Source organism: Piliocolobus tephrosceles, chromosome 2, assembly GCF_002776525.5.
Source record: "Piliocolobus tephrosceles isolate RC106 chromosome 2, ASM277652v3, whole genome shotgun sequence".
In the NCBI taxonomy this organism is placed as follows: Eukaryota; Metazoa; Chordata; class Mammalia; order Primates; family Cercopithecidae; genus Piliocolobus; species Piliocolobus tephrosceles.
Window position 1 is genome coordinate 192,210,546 of NC_045435.1, and position 14,551 is coordinate 192,225,096.

Here is a 14,551-nt window from a genome sequence, read left to right on the forward strand (position 1 = left end):
TTGAGCCACCGCACCCGGCCAAAAAAAAAACTTCTAAAATCTAAGCAATTTGAGATATATATATATAAATCTACTTACAATATAGCACTGTGGTTAAGAACAATGACTCTGAAGTTAGATTGCCTGATTTCAAATCCTAGTCTGCAACTTAAAAAGCTGTGTCAATTTTGGGCAAGATTGTCATAAGAATTTAATATATATGTAGCTGTCATAAGAATTTAATATATATGTAGAAGCACTTAGAACAGTAGTAAGAATACATATTAAGTGTTCCATATAAGTGTTTGTTATTAATATTACTTTATTCAGGTGATCCCAAGATGCCAGAAAGGAACAGGACGGCTAAAGAGCCAGGAAATCTCCATTTTAACCCTAGTTCACTGAAACTGTGTATCAGATAGATACATACTGGCAACTTCTATATTCCAACATCCATGTCTACAAAAGCAGGAAAATGGTACATTTATGCCTTGTGGAGATGCTGGAAGGTTTAAAAAAAAAAAAAAAAGCTGGAGGCACTTAAAGCTTCAACGGGTTCCACTGTAAACTTAGAATAACCAGAAATCTTAGTATACTGACTTCATCCAGATTCCAGACATTCAAGCTGTTACTCAGAGCCAGGTGTGCCAGCTTGCACCTGAAGTGGGAGGATTGCTTGAACCCACGGGATGGGGGCTGCAGTGAGCTATGATTACACCACTGCACTCAAGCCTGGGTGACAGAAAGAGACCTTGTCTCTAAACACAAAAAAAGAAAACTATTACTCAATGTAAGCATCTTAAAACTCAAAATTCAGTTACTATTGACCAGCAACTCTGCCAGGCATTTGCTATGGAATTTTGTCCCATTTTAAAAGCTGTAAATCTGTGGGAAGAACATTTAAAAAACACACAAGCCTGGACAACATAGCGAGACTCCATCTCCATTAAGAAAAATACAAAAATTAGCTACTTAGGAGGCCTAGGTGGGAGGATGGCTTAAGGCCAGGAGGCAGAGGGAGGCTGCAGTGAGCAGAGACTGTACCACTTCACTCCAGCCTGGGTGACAAAGCCAGACCTTGTCTCAAAACAAAACAAAACACAACAAAACAAAACACACACACACAGAAAACTATATATTACTATATATTATTTGCATAATCTTGTTATTATCGTTGCATATTGCTGAATCCATTCGATGTATTTCTGAAAAGATACATTAAGAAAAATGATGTGAAGGTGAAACTATCTGAAGGAATGAGGAAAGAATAGAAAAAAATAACATTTTAAAAATAACATCTAACGTGCTAGATCCTCTACTTGGTGCTTTCGTATGTGTTTTAACTTTCACAATCTACAGCAAAATAAGCAAAATCACTGCCATTTGTTTGCAGAAGGAAACTTGAACTTCTAAAGCATTAGTAAATGGCCCTGGATCATACAACTAACTACGTGACCGAACAGAAGAAAGGTATGCGACTTTTAAAGCCTAAAATACTTCCACTTTCAACACTAAAATTGGAAGAAATTTTAGTGTTACAGCTCTTTCAGAATTTGTCTAGTTACATTTCACTGGAAAACCTCCAACCCTCAAAAAAGAAATTGTATTTGCTTTGGAGAAGCATATGATCTTTTCCCAAATAAACAAATCCCCAAATCCCATATGTATCTTATACTAATCCAGATTTTTGTTCTTTTTTTATTTTTATTTATTTATTTATTTTTTTGAGACGGAGTCTCACTTTGTCGCCAGGCTGCAGTGCAGTGGCACGATCTCGGCTCACTGTAACCTCCGCCTCCCGGGTTCAAGTGATTCTCCTGCCTCAGTCTCCGGAGTAGCTAGGACTACAGGCGCCCACCATCACGCCTGGCTAATTCTTGTATTTTTAGTAGATACGGGGTTTCACCACGTTGACCAGGCTGGTCTCGATCTCTTGACCTGGTGATCTGCCCGCCTCGGCCTCCCAAATGCCGGGATTATAGGCATGGGCCACAGCACCCAGCCAACGCTCTGCCTCTTAAAAAAAAGAACAAAGAGCCCAGGTGCGGTGACTTATGCCTGCAGTCCCAGCACTCTGGGAGGGCGAGGCAGGCAGATCATAAGGTCAAGAGTTTGAGACCATGCTGGCCAACATGGTGAAACCCCGTCTTTACCAAAATACAAAAAATTAGCCAGGTGTGGTGGTGTGCACCTGTAGTCTCAGCTACTTGGAAGGCTGAGGCAGGAGAATCGCTTGAACCTGGGAGGTGGAAGTTGTAATGAGCCGATATCACGCCACGGCACTCCAGCCTGGCAACAGAGCGAGACTCCGTCTCAAAAAAAAAGAGAGACAGACAGGGCCTTACTCTGTCACACAAGCTGGAGTGCAGTGTCATGATTACAGCTCACTGCAGCCTTGAACCTCTGGGGTCAAGCAATCCTCCTGTGTCAGCCTCCCAAGTAGCTAGGATTACAGGCCCACGCCACCACACCTGGCTACTTTTACATTTTTTTGTAGAGACAGGGTCTTGCTGTGTTTTCCAGGCTGCTCTTGAACTCTTGGCCTCAAGCAATCCTCCCACCTCAGCCTCCCAATGTGTTAGAATTTCAGGTGTGAGTCGCTGTACCCAGCACAAATCCAGATTTTTCTTCATCATGTTTAATTTTAATGCGGGTAGGGTGGGAAGTGAGGGCTACTATCCAACTATAAATCAAATTAGAAGAAAAATTATTAACAGGTTTAAATTCTATTGGTATGTACACTAGACAGCAGTTGATCACCGGGACCGGAGAAAGGCTAATTTATAAATAGTATAGCAAATACTAGAATATTATGATTTTAAAGGCAAAAGTACCATTTTTAAAAAGAATTTGTTGGATGTGAATTTATCTTCAACATTTTTCCTCTTAAATATTACTTTGGTTGTGGCGAACTGGCTCTGGAAATTGACTCCTTTTTATTTTTTTTCTTTTTGAGACAGAGTCTCCCTCTGTCACCCAGACTGGAGTGCAATGGCGCGATCTCAGCTCACTGCAACCTTGGCCTCCCTAGTTCAAGCGATTCTCCTGCCTTAGGCTCCCGAGTGGCTGGGACTACAGGCGCACGCCATCAGGCCCGGCTAATTTTGACCCCTTTTTAATTATAAAATGCCAATGCTGGAAGCCTCTAGAGATGACCAAATCCAACTGTTTAAAAATTCTTCTGGCCGGGCATGGTGGTTCACGCCTGTAATCCCGGCACTTTGGGAGGCTGAGGAGGGTGGATCACCTGAGGTCAGGAGTTCAAGACCAGCCTGACCAATATGGCAAAACCCCGTCTCTACTAAAAAGACAAAAAATTAGCTGGGCATGGTGGCGGGCGCCTGTAATAATCCCAGCTACTTGGGAGGTTGAGGCAGAAGAATTGCTTGAACTTGGGAGAGGCGGAGGTTGCAGTGAGCCGAGATGGTGCCATTGCACTTCAGCCTGGGCAAGTGAGACTCCATCTCAAAAAAAAAAAAAAAAAGAAAGAAAGAAAGAAATTCTTGGCCTCATAATCCTTTGTTTAGATAAACTTGAAAACCCAGTATGTCAACACACAAGCAGAACTGCACTGATTGACAGATACTAAATGGATCTAAATGGTACCAAGGATGACAGAAACATTCTCATTTTACAGATGGAGAAACTTGCCGGGTTGGTGCTTTCCTCCCATCAAACCTTACCACTTTATTGTAATTATTCTCGCACTTGCCTGCCTCAGTAGTACAAGCAGTCTGCCTACTACTTGCACGAACAACTAGCAGTTTGCCACGCAGTCCTATATGCGGTTTAGGCATTCTCAGGCCTCACAGGGCGCTAAGGCCTTGCTGGCCCCTTGGTGATCAGAAGCTTCGTGCAACCCAAGAGCATCCCAAGACGCCTGACGGCTGACTTTCCTTCTCAGAACCTTAGTGACAGGGCGGCCTGGGAACCGCAGGGCCCGAGCCCGACTCTCCGGAGACCCGGGATCCGCCGCAGAGCAAAGCGCACGGCAGGGCCGGGGGCGGGAGGAGGGCACGCGGCTCTAGTGTTTGACCTCCTCCGGCTCGCCCTGCTGATCTAAGTCCCGCGCCGGGTCCCCACATTCCCGCAACCCGCGGAGAGGCCGGGGAGCCGGGACCGCTCCCCACGCTCTGGCCCCCAAGCCCCGCCCGCATTCCGCAGCCCCGCCCCCTTACCCGCGTCAGAGCGCGCGGCGCTGAGGGCCTCGGCCGGCCCGCGCGTGAGTCCCGCCGCCGCCCCGAGGAGCAGCCAGGCGAGCCCCCGAACCGCCGCCACCCAAGCCGCCAGGACGCCGGAGGCCGGACGCCCGAGAGGGGCGCGCGGGGCCAGGTGCGGACGCAGGAAGGGGCCTGGCCGCCCGCAGCTCCTACCGCGCGCTGCCCCAGATTTACCGGCCGGGACAGAGCTGAGTGCGCGCCGGGCGCCCGCAGTTCCCCGCGGCCTGTAGCCCCGGCTCCCCAAGGTGCCCGCGCGGCGTGAGGCGGCCGTCCCCGCCCCGCCGTTCCCCGCTCCGCCCACCCGGGGGCGGGCGAGGAGCTGCGCACGCGCGGGGATGCGCGCCCGGCCTGTTGCTGTGGAAACGGCTCGGCCAGCGCCCCCCGGAATCCCTGCACGCCGAGGTGGGAGCCGGTGGATCGTGCCCCCGGCCGGCCCCACCTCCGCTTCCCGGTGTTTGAGGGTTCGGGCCTCCAGCCGGGGAGTTCACCGCTCGGGCTCGTCAGTAGGGCTGTGACTGTGGCCTCTTCCTGCAGCGCCAGGCTCCGCCCGGCCTCGAAGTCGGCTTAGGTGCTTTCCGTGCACTGCGGTTGGGTGGAAAAACCCCACTCCTGGTTGTTTAGACATTGGCCTGCAGAAGATGTCATTTCTGTATTTCTCTCAGGGTAAGAAAGCCAGACTTGCACCAGTGGAGACGTGAGTAGGGAGGGAATCGTCTACCGTTTGGGGACATCCGTACCCTTAGGTGCTGTGGGGCTTCCTAACAAGATGGTAGGCAGTTACTGATCTCTGGAGAGAGGAGCATTCGTGTCCAGGAAGAATAATCGTATAAACGTGGCGTCCTTCTTCCTGAACCGAGTGCCGAGTGGAATCTGTAAGCAGGCCAAGAGCGCACAGGCGGCTTAGAGTGGAATAGAGGGCTCTAGAGCTGGTGTCTCTAAGAGGAAACAGAATGTATGTCAAAAGATACTATCCAAAACTGAAAATAGCCGGGCAAGGTGGCTCACGCGTATAGTCCCAGCACTTTGGGCGAATCACCTGAGGTCAGGAGTTCGAGACCAGCCTGGCCAACATGGCGAAACCCCGTCGCTACTGAAAATACAAAAATTAGCTGGGCGTGGTGGCAGGTGCCTGTAATTCCAGCTACTCGGGAGGCTGAGGCACGAGAATCGCTTGAACCCGGGAGGCGGAGGTTGCAGTGAGCCAAGATCAGGCCACTGCACTGCAGCCTGGGTGACAGAGCAAGACTCTGTTTCAAAAAAATAAAAACTGAAAATGGTAGTATAAGCATGTTTCTTAAGAAATGGAGAGATAAATTGTGGAAGACATGCTTTTTAAAATTCGATCTGGCTCCGTATGAAGAGCAGTAGGGCCAAGGACTATAGTTTGTTGTTATAAGCCTTATAGAATTATTTTATATTCCAAATACAAACATTACTTTAGCAAAAATTAAAGTTAAATTTTAAAAAGAAGAGTCTAGTAAAAAAAAAACTACATTGTTTGAGTACCAACTGCATACATCTTTGAGGAGTACAGCCATTGCTTCAGTGTGTGTAGTTTATATTGTGCCCAGTAGGTTCTAGTTTACTAACATCAAATTTTAGTTAGGTGAATTGGGAGTAGTATTCGTTGAAAAAAAAAAAAAAAAAGGAAGAAAAGAGAAGGAAAAGAAGGAGAAAATGGTGTGGGTAGAGCACAGTAATTTTTTAAAGTAGTTTTTTTTTTTTTTTTTAGAATAGGCATATCACGCTTTGGAGAGGCTGTTGTGCAGTGGCACCATCTCAACTCACTGCAGCCTCAAACTCCTGGGTTCAAGCAATTCTCCCACCTTGGCCTTTGGAGTATCTGGGACTACAGGTGCATGCTGCCATGACTGGCCAATTTTTAAATTTTTTGTAGAGACATGGTAATGGTCTTGCTGTGTTGCCCAGGCTGGTCTCAAACTCCTGGCCTCAAGGGATCTTCCCTCCTTGGCCTCCCAAAGTGTTGGAATTACAGGCCTGAGCCACCATGCCTGCCTCCATCTTTTTGAGATGGAATCTTGCTCTGTCACCCAGGCTGGAATGCAGTGGTACCGTTTTGGCTCACCGTGACCTCCACCTCCCAGGTTCAAGTGATTCTCCTGCCTCGGCCTCTCCAGTAGCTGGGATTACAGGCACCTGCCACTATGCCCAGCTAATTTTTTTATTTTTAGTAGGAATGTGGTTTCACCATGTTGGCCAGGCTGGTCTCGAACTCCTGACCTCAAGTGATCTGCACACCTCAGCCTCCCAAAATGCTGACTGGGGTGAGCCACTGTTCCTTATATGTGATTGATTTTCCTTATATGGGCTTATATGTGATTGATTTTCTTTTCTTTTTTTTTTTTTTTTTGAGACGGAGTCTGGCTCTGCCCCCAGGCTGGAGTGCAGTGGCGCGATCTTGGCTCACTGCAAGCTCTGCCTCCCGGGTTCACGCCATTCTCCTGCTTCAGCCTCCCCAGTAGCTGGGACTACAGGCCCCCCACCACTACGCCCGGCTAATTTTTTTTGTATTTTTAGTAGAGATGGGGTTTCACTGTGTTAGCCAGGATGGTCTCGATCCCCTGACCTCGTGATCCGCCCACCTCGGCCTCCTAAAGTGCTGGGATTACAGGCGTGAGCCACCGCGCCCGGCCAATGTGATTGATTTTCTAAGAGTAAAAATTCTCATGTCCAACAATAAGTGGTGAATAGTATTATAGTACATCCATAAAATACAACACTTAGCAGTTGTATAAAATGTTACATTGTAGTAAAACATTTAATGACAAAATAACATAGGTTGTTAAATTTGAACTTCAGGAAATAGCTTGTATGATATGGTATGTGTGAAACATACTATAAACTATATGCCTAGAAAAAAGACTGGACACAATTAAGGGTGATTATTTTGTATATGTTTCCCCTCCCCTTTGCCCCCAGTATTCTACAATGAAGGTATATAATCACTGCTAAGTATTTTATTAAAAGTATGTTCCTAATAGTGATTCTTCAGCAGAACTGAGTTCATGAAGATATCATCACCCTAAGCCACTTTACCTCAATGTTTCTTAACATTTACAAATCTTTCTGAGAATGTCATAGTCACATCTAAAGCAGTGCTTAGGATTAAGTATATTATTTGGGCATTGAGGGTGGGGAAAGGAAGAGAGAATAGTAAGTATTCATCTACTAATAGCTGTGCTTCTTGTAGCTAGAAGAATATCATATAGTGAGACATACAGGCCAAAATAAAAGCCGTGCAGACATTACTGACTTGTATATGAAGAAGCTGATTCTGCATCAGGTCTGCTTTTTGATCAGGCTTCTAGACTGTAAATGCTTACGAAAACGTACAGGTACCATCATTTTAATTCATAGCATTAAACAAGGTATGGAACGCCTACTACTTCCCAGGTATTATGCTGAGATATTGTGGTGAAAAATGAATATGCCCCCCACCCTCACATACCACATTGACTAGAAGGGAAGATAGATGATTAAATAAATAATAACGAAAAACTCTAGTAAAATAATTGGGAAAGTACAAAGGAGACAGCTCTGGACTGGTGAACCTCTCAGGACAAAATGATTAAGGTTAAAAAAACTCATAGTACCTTGATACCGAGGATGCGTGACATGCCCTTTTTTAATTGATAAATAGTAAAGACCCTGTAGGTCAGCTACTGGGCTGACTTAGGGGTTCATATTCAATCTCCGGTAAGAGTGCAGTACGCTAAGAGGTTCAAACTGGATTGCATCCCCAGATTCACATATGAACAAGTCTATATCCTTGAGAAAACCAGAGAGCCTTAGGGATCCAACAGATTGAAACTAACCCAGGACCAAACTGAACCTTCAGGGCAGCTCTCAAAATAACTGACCTTTGTGGTGGCTTCAGCACACATACACCACAATTGGGATGATACAGAGAGGATTAGCATGGCCCCTGCACAAGGATGACACACAAATTCATGAAGCATTCCACATTTTAATTAAGAAAAAATATTGAGCTTCACAGGTTGAGCATGTGTGGCCAGAGCTGGACTAGAACCAGATCTTCTGGGGCAAAGGGGTGAGGGGAATGAATGACATTTATCCAACACCTAGTTGTTTTTTCCCTGTAGCAGGAAGTTATTATGCAACTTACACATTTTCATCAGATTTCCTCTGACTTACCCTGACATGTACGTGGGAATGATGTGCACTGCCAAGAAATGTGGGATTAGGTTTCAGCCTCCAGCTATTGTCTTAATCTATGAGAGTGAAACCAAGGGGAAAATTCGCCAGCGCATTATGCCAGTTCGAAACTTTTCAAAGTTTTCAGGTAACTTATGTCTTATCTTGCCTCCTGTCTTAAATATTCTCTAAATACAGGTTCACATCATGACTCTGTCAGGGACTGGATGTGTGACACTGGATGAATTACTTACTGTCAATGAGTTTCAGTTTCCTAATCTATAAAAGAGAATTGTTTTTTTTTTTTCCAGTTTGATAATTAATAATCTTTTTGGGATTGCTGCCTAGGTTAAATGATATAGCGTTATGCAATAATATTAATTCCCTTCTCTCCTTCCAAATGTTTTTTATTTGTAGTCTTAATATTTTATTTTTTTAATTTTATTATTATTATTTTTTTGAGACAGAGTCTCACTCTGTCGCCCAGGCTGGAGTGCAGTGGCCGGATCTCAGCTCACTGCAAGCTCCACCTCCCAGGTTTATGCCATTCTCCTGCCTCAGCCTCCCGAGTAGCTGGGACTACAGGCGCCCGCCACCTCACCCGGCTAGTTCTTTGTATTTTTTAGTAGAGACGGGATTTCACCAGGTTAGCCAGGCTGGTCTCGATCTCCTGACTTCGTGATCCGCCCGACTCGGCTTCCCAAAGTGCTGGGATTACAGGCTTGAGCCACCGCGCCCGGCCTTAATATTTTATTAATACCACTACTGCTATCTAAACGCTATAATATCACTTTTCTTCTCAGACATATTCTCCAGTTGAAAGTGTTTAATATCTCTACAAAGTGATTTTTAAGTTAAAGAAGTCAAAACTATATCCTTCTCCCACCACACTGAAAGCTCAATAGAAAAGAATAGTTCTACAAAATAATTCATTCCAATCAAGCCATTTAGCTACTTGACTATAATGGAGATAATGCTTTCAGGGTTCAGAGTTTTTGTTTTATTTTGGCTGTTGCAGTAGTTTGTGGCGTATATGATATATGTGGTATGTATGTGGTGTATAGTTTTCTTCTCTCTCCCAGATTGCACCAGAGCTGCCGAACAATTAAAGAATAATCCACGACACAAGAGTTACCTAGAACAAGTATCCCTGAGGCAGCTAGAGAAGCTATTCGGTTTTTTACGAGGTTACTTGTCAGGGCAGAGTTTGGCAGAAACAATGGAACAAATTCGAAGGGAAACAACCATTGATCCTGAGGAAGACCTGAACAAACTAGATGACAAGGAGCTTGCCAAAAGGAAGAGCATCATGGATGAACTTTTTGAGAAAAATCAGAAGAAGAAGGATGATCCAAATTTTGTTTATGACATTGAGGTCGAATTCCCACAGGACGATCAACTGCAGTCCTGTGGCTGGGACACAGAGTCAGCCGATGAGTTCTGACAGCAACCACCCAAAACCCGCATCGGGCCAGCAGAACATCCGTGTTTATTACCAGACTGGTTCTGGAAAAAGCCTTACACACTAAATATATATGTGGGGTTATAGAGGATTGACCATGTTACTTTTCAAAACCAGGACACTTAAAGCATCTACTAGGTAGGTGCAGGAGGAATGTGTGAAAAACAGAATAAAGGAATCTGCCTTTAAGGAGCTTACAATCATGCCGGGTGCAGTGGCTCACACCTGTAATCCCAGCACTTTGGGAGGCCGAGGTGGGTGGATCACCTAAGGTCAGGAGTTCCAGACCAGCCTGGCCAACATGGTGAAACCTCGCCTCTACTAAAAAAAAAAATTAGCTGGGCGTGGTGGCCGGTGCCTGTAATCTCAGCTACTCGGGAGGCTGAGGCAGGAGAATCGCTTGAACCCGGGAGGCGGAGGTTGCAGTGAGCTGAGATTGCGCCACTGCACTCCAGCCTGGGCGACGAGCAAAACTCCATCTCAAAAAAAAAAAAAAAAAAAGCTTACAATCTAACTGGAAGATGTAAAAACCTGTGAAAAACTAATTAGCAGTATTAAGCAACAAAAACATTAGAGCCAAATGCATGATAAAGGCTAAAGAAGGCCAGAGTGTATATTACTGTGGAGTAGAACAGTAAGGGAAGGCTTTGTCCTTTAGTAAAGAGATAGGAGTTGGCCTGGCCCTTGACATAGTAGTGTTTAGGTACATGCTTGTGTGGATTCCTAATAAGAGCAACTGAAAAGAAGGAGAGGGGAAGTAGTAAAGGGACAAGAAACAGAATTTTTTTTGAGGAACGATAAGCAGATTATAGTTTGACAAGATTGGGGGGCATATATGGTTACCTCATATGTGTTATATCTTTGTATGTATTTATCTCTGGAAAAGCGTGCCCTGCAAAATTCCCTACAGCTGCAAGCAGATGTCACTTGATGGACAGAGGGGAATTCTGCCCCTCCGGTATCAGGAAATTATATATTAAAGACATTGTGAAACGCTGAACCTCTTCCCTTAAATAATAGGTTTGTTTGTAAAATGGGAAATCCACCCATAATAAATGAACAATAGGCACGGCCAGTTTAGGCCTGTTCATGAATGGATCTGCAAGAGCGCGTCTTCGTTTAACAACAGCGTCTGTGATTTGATACGTTTATCCTTATTACAGTATTGTAGAATTGGTAGAAATTCTGTTTTCTACAAGGAAATTGATGTTTATTAAATAAAACTGAAAATAATTACTCACGGTTTCTGCCTGTTCACTTCCACTCCTCTTACCATTAAGCGCTTCATTAAAAGGGAGCTCATTCTTGTGATATCACCAGAGTTTTGAAATAGTCAGATCTCATACATACAGTAGCCAAAGGGAGCCAAATAATTTTCTGAATTAGAGATTTTTCCATATCTACATAGTATTCCTTTATTCTATTGTATAGATATAGGGTCTCACTCTGTCACCCAGGCTGGAGTGCAGTGGCATGATCACAGCTCACCACAGCTTCAACCTCCTGGGCTCAAGTGAGTCTCCCCCCTCAGCCTCCCAAGTAGCTGAGAGCCTGTCACCACACCTGGCTAATTTTTGTATTTTTTGTAGAGACAAGGTTTCACCATGTTGCCCAGGCTGGTCTCAAGCTCCTGGGCTCAAGTGATCCGCCTCAGCCTACCAAAGTGCTAGGATTACAGACGAGCCACTGTGCCTGGCTATAGGTAACTTATTTTAAAATTTGTCCTTGGGTTGCTGGGCGCGGTGGCTCACGCCTGTAATCCCAGGACTTTGGGAAGCCGAGGCGGGCGGATCACCTGAGGTCAGGAGTTCGAGACCAGCCTGACCAACATGGAGAAACCCCATCTCTACTAAAAATACAAAATTAGCCAGTGTGGTGGTGCATGCCTGTAATCCCAGCTACTGGGGAGGCTGAGGCAGGAGAATCACTTGAACCTGGGAGGTGGAGGTTGCAGTGAGCCAAGGTCACACCATTTCACTCCATCCTGAGCAACAAGAGTGAAATCCCATCGCCCCCCCCAAAAAAAAAATTGTCCTCTGGTTGTTTTCTCCTTTCATGACTACAAACAGTGCTACAGGAAATAACCTTGTACATTCTCTATTTTGCACATATGCAAGGATATTAGATAAACGCCTAAAGGGGAATCACTAACTATGTGCATTCTAAGTTTTAGTAGATACTAAGTTGTCTTCAATAGACGTTCATTCGTTCATTCATTATTTGTAGATAATGAGCACCTACTACATTCTAAACCTGTACTGTTCTGGAGTTTGGGTTACAGCAGTATATACAGCAAAGTCCTGGGTTTACAGTTGGGGAGCAGAGACATAAATGCATAGAGTAGTGTCGTCAGATGATAAGTGCTCAAAAGAAAACAGGGTGAAAAGGAGAATGATAGGGGGGATGGGAGCCACTGTTCTAGATCACGTGATGAGCAAAGGCCTGAAGGAGGTAGGGGAAAATTGGTATGCATTTCAGGATTAGCAGGGAAAGGTAAGTGTGCTAGCCCTGGGGCTGGAGTGTGCCTTGCATATTTGAGGAGGAGCAGGAGGCCAATGTGGCTAATACAAATTGTGCAAGAGAAGAAATGGTAGGAGATGTAGGAGATGAGGTTGGAGTGCGTATTACCAATGCGTAGTACTTACCATGAAGGTTGTACCAACTTAAACTATCAGCAATACATTTGAGTACCCCCTTTTCCCCCATATACTCATCAGTGGAGAATGTTACAAACTTTTTGAGTTTTGCCAATTTTTTTTTTTTTTTTTTTTTTTGAGGCGGAGTCTTGCTCTGTCGCGGGGACTGGAGTGCAGTGGCGGATCTCAGCTCAATGCAAGCTCCGCCTCCCGGGTTTACGCCATTCTCCTGCCTCAGCCTCCCGAGTAGCTGAGACTACAGGCGCCCGCCACCTCGCCCGGCTAGTTTTTGTATTTTTAGTAGAGACGGGGTTTCACCGTGTTAGCCAGGATGGTCTCGATCTCCTGACCTCGTGATCCGCCCGTCTCGGCCTCCCAAAGTGCTGGGATTACAGGCTTGAGCCACCGCGCCCGGCCGAGTTTTGCCAATTTTGTAATATAAAAGTGGTATCTCATAGTTTTGATTTGCATTTCTCTTATTTTGAGGGGGTCTGAGTATCATACATTTAAGAGCCTTTTTTTTTTTTAATTCAAAGACTGAGTCTCTGTCGCCAGGCTGGAGTGCAGTGGCATGATCTCAGCTCACTGCAACCTCCACCCCCTGGATTCAAGCAATTCTCCCACCTCAGCTGCCTGAGTAGCTGGGGCTACAGTCATACACCACCATGCCAGGCTAATTTTTGTATTTTTAGTAGAGACGGGGCTTCACCATGTTGGTTGGCCAGGATGGTCTCGATCTCTTGACCTCGTGATCTGCCCGCCTTGGACTCCCAAATTGCTGGGATTACAGGCGTGAGCCACCACACACGGCCAAGAGCCTTTTTTTATTAAATAACTTAAGTCCTTTGTTCATTTTTTTGTTGGGTTGCTGGTCTTTTCCTTACAGCTTTATTAAAGTTGTTTATTAAGGAAATTAGTCCTTAGTCTATGATATAAGTTGCAAATATTTCCACCTTGTCATTTAAAAAAGTTTGATATTTTTTCCAGGTAGAATGTTTTAATGTGGTAAAATTTATGAATATTTTTCTCTACATATCTGTACCTTTTGTCATATGTTGAAAAACATTCCCCACAAGATTTTTTTTCTTTTTTCTTTTCTTTTCTTTTTTTTTTTTTTTGAGCTGGAGACTCACTCTGTTGCCCAGGCTGGAGTGTAGTGACACGATCTTGGCTCACTGCAAGCTCTACTCCCAGGTTCAAGCGATTCTCCTGCCTCAGCCTCTCCAGTAGCTGGGACTACAGGCGCCGCCACCACGCCTGTATTTTTGGTAGAGGCGAGGTTTCGTCATGTTGGCCAGGCTGGTCTCAAACTCCTGACCTCAGGTGATTCACCCGCCTCGGCCTGGGCCTCCCAAAGGGCAGCCACAGTCAAGATTATTGATTTGAAATGTCATCTTTCTCATATACTAAATTCCCATATGTATCAAATAGTTACCTTTTAATGGTGTTATTATCATCTGCAGCACACTTCCCAATTCGTGTTTTGTTTTGTTTTTCTTTTTGAGACGAGTCTCGCTCTGCCGCCCAGGCTGGAGTGCAGTGGCGCGATCTCAGCTCACTGCAAGCTCCGCCTCCCGGGTTCCCGCCATTCTCCTGCCTCAGCCTCCCGAGTAGCTGGGACTACAGGCGCCCGCCACCTCGCCCGGCTAGTTTTTGTATTTTTAGTAGAGACGGGGTTTCACCATTGGTTAGTCAGGATGGTCTCAGTCTCCTGACCTCGTGATCTGCCCACCTCGGCCTCCCAAAGTGCTGAGATTACAGGCGTGAGCCACCGCGCCCGGCCATGAAATTTTTTAAGGCAGCTCTATAGAGACAGAAAGAAGATGACGGCTGCCTGCGGCTGAGGATGGGAATTGATTACGGCTGCCTGCGGCTGAGGATGGGAATTGATTACGGCTGCCTGCGGCTGAGGATGGGAATTGATTACGGCTGCCTGCGGCTGAGGATGGGAATTGATTATGGCTGCCTGGGGCTGAGGAATTGATAACGGCTGCCTGGAGCTGAGGATGGGAATTGACTACGGCTGCCTGGGGCTGAGGATGGGAATTGAGTACGGCTGCCTGCGGCTGAGGATGGGA

The 14,551-nt window shown here is 45.6% G+C and overlaps 2 protein-coding genes, 1 non-coding gene and 1 pseudogene across 4 annotated transcripts in view; 3 read left to right on the forward strand and 1 right to left on the reverse strand.

The window, feature by feature from the left end:
- Positions 1-4,824, reverse strand: part of PIGX (phosphatidylinositol glycan anchor biosynthesis class X) — a 25,043-nt gene extending 20,219 nt beyond the window's left edge. Inside the window, exons 1-2 of the mRNA XM_026455689.1 lie at positions 4,807-4,824; positions 4,158-4,668 (exon numbers count right to left, since the gene is read on the reverse strand). Coding sequence (XP_026311474.1) covers positions 4,158-4,668; positions 4,807-4,824 — 529 coding nt within the window. The remainder of the gene's footprint in view (positions 1-4,157; positions 4,669-4,806) is intronic.
- LOC111544389 lies at positions 1,510-1,546 on the forward strand (annotated as a pseudogene).
- Positions 4,286-11,073, forward strand: CEP19 (centrosomal protein 19). Of its 2 annotated transcripts, none has more exons than XM_023214809.3 (3): positions 4,286-4,893; positions 8,324-8,523; positions 9,458-11,073. In XM_023214809.3, exons 1-3 carry the CDS (start codon positions 4,838-4,840, stop codon positions 9,817-9,819), a joined length of 618 nt encoding a protein of 205 aa, XP_023070577.1. In that variant the 5' UTR covers positions 4,286-4,837; the 3' UTR covers positions 9,820-11,073. The 2 variants fall into 2 exon arrangements, with proteins under 2 accessions (XP_023070577.1, XP_023070579.1); XM_023214811.3 differs by having other exon boundaries at positions 4,288-4,862.
- On the forward strand, positions 8,088-8,190 carry LOC111544400. Its single transcript, XR_002732150.1, has one exon. It is a non-coding gene; the product is annotated as a U6 spliceosomal RNA (small nuclear RNA).
- Positions 11,074-14,551: the final 3,478 nt, after the last annotated feature.

Excerpts from the sequence above, each read along its gene's own strand:
- CEP19 (XM_023214809.3), top strand. The coding sequence starts at position 4,838 with ATGTCATTTCTGTATTTCTCTCAGGGTAAGAAAGCCAGACTTGCACCA. Across the intron at positions 4,894-8,323 it reads AGACTTGCACCAGTGGAGAC|CAGGAAGTTATTATGCAACT; the intron begins GTGAGTAGGGAG and ends TTTTCCCTGTAG. Across the intron at positions 8,524-9,457 it reads AAACTTTTCAAAGTTTTCAG|ATTGCACCAGAGCTGCCGAA; the intron begins GTAACTTATGTC and ends TCTCTCTCCCAG.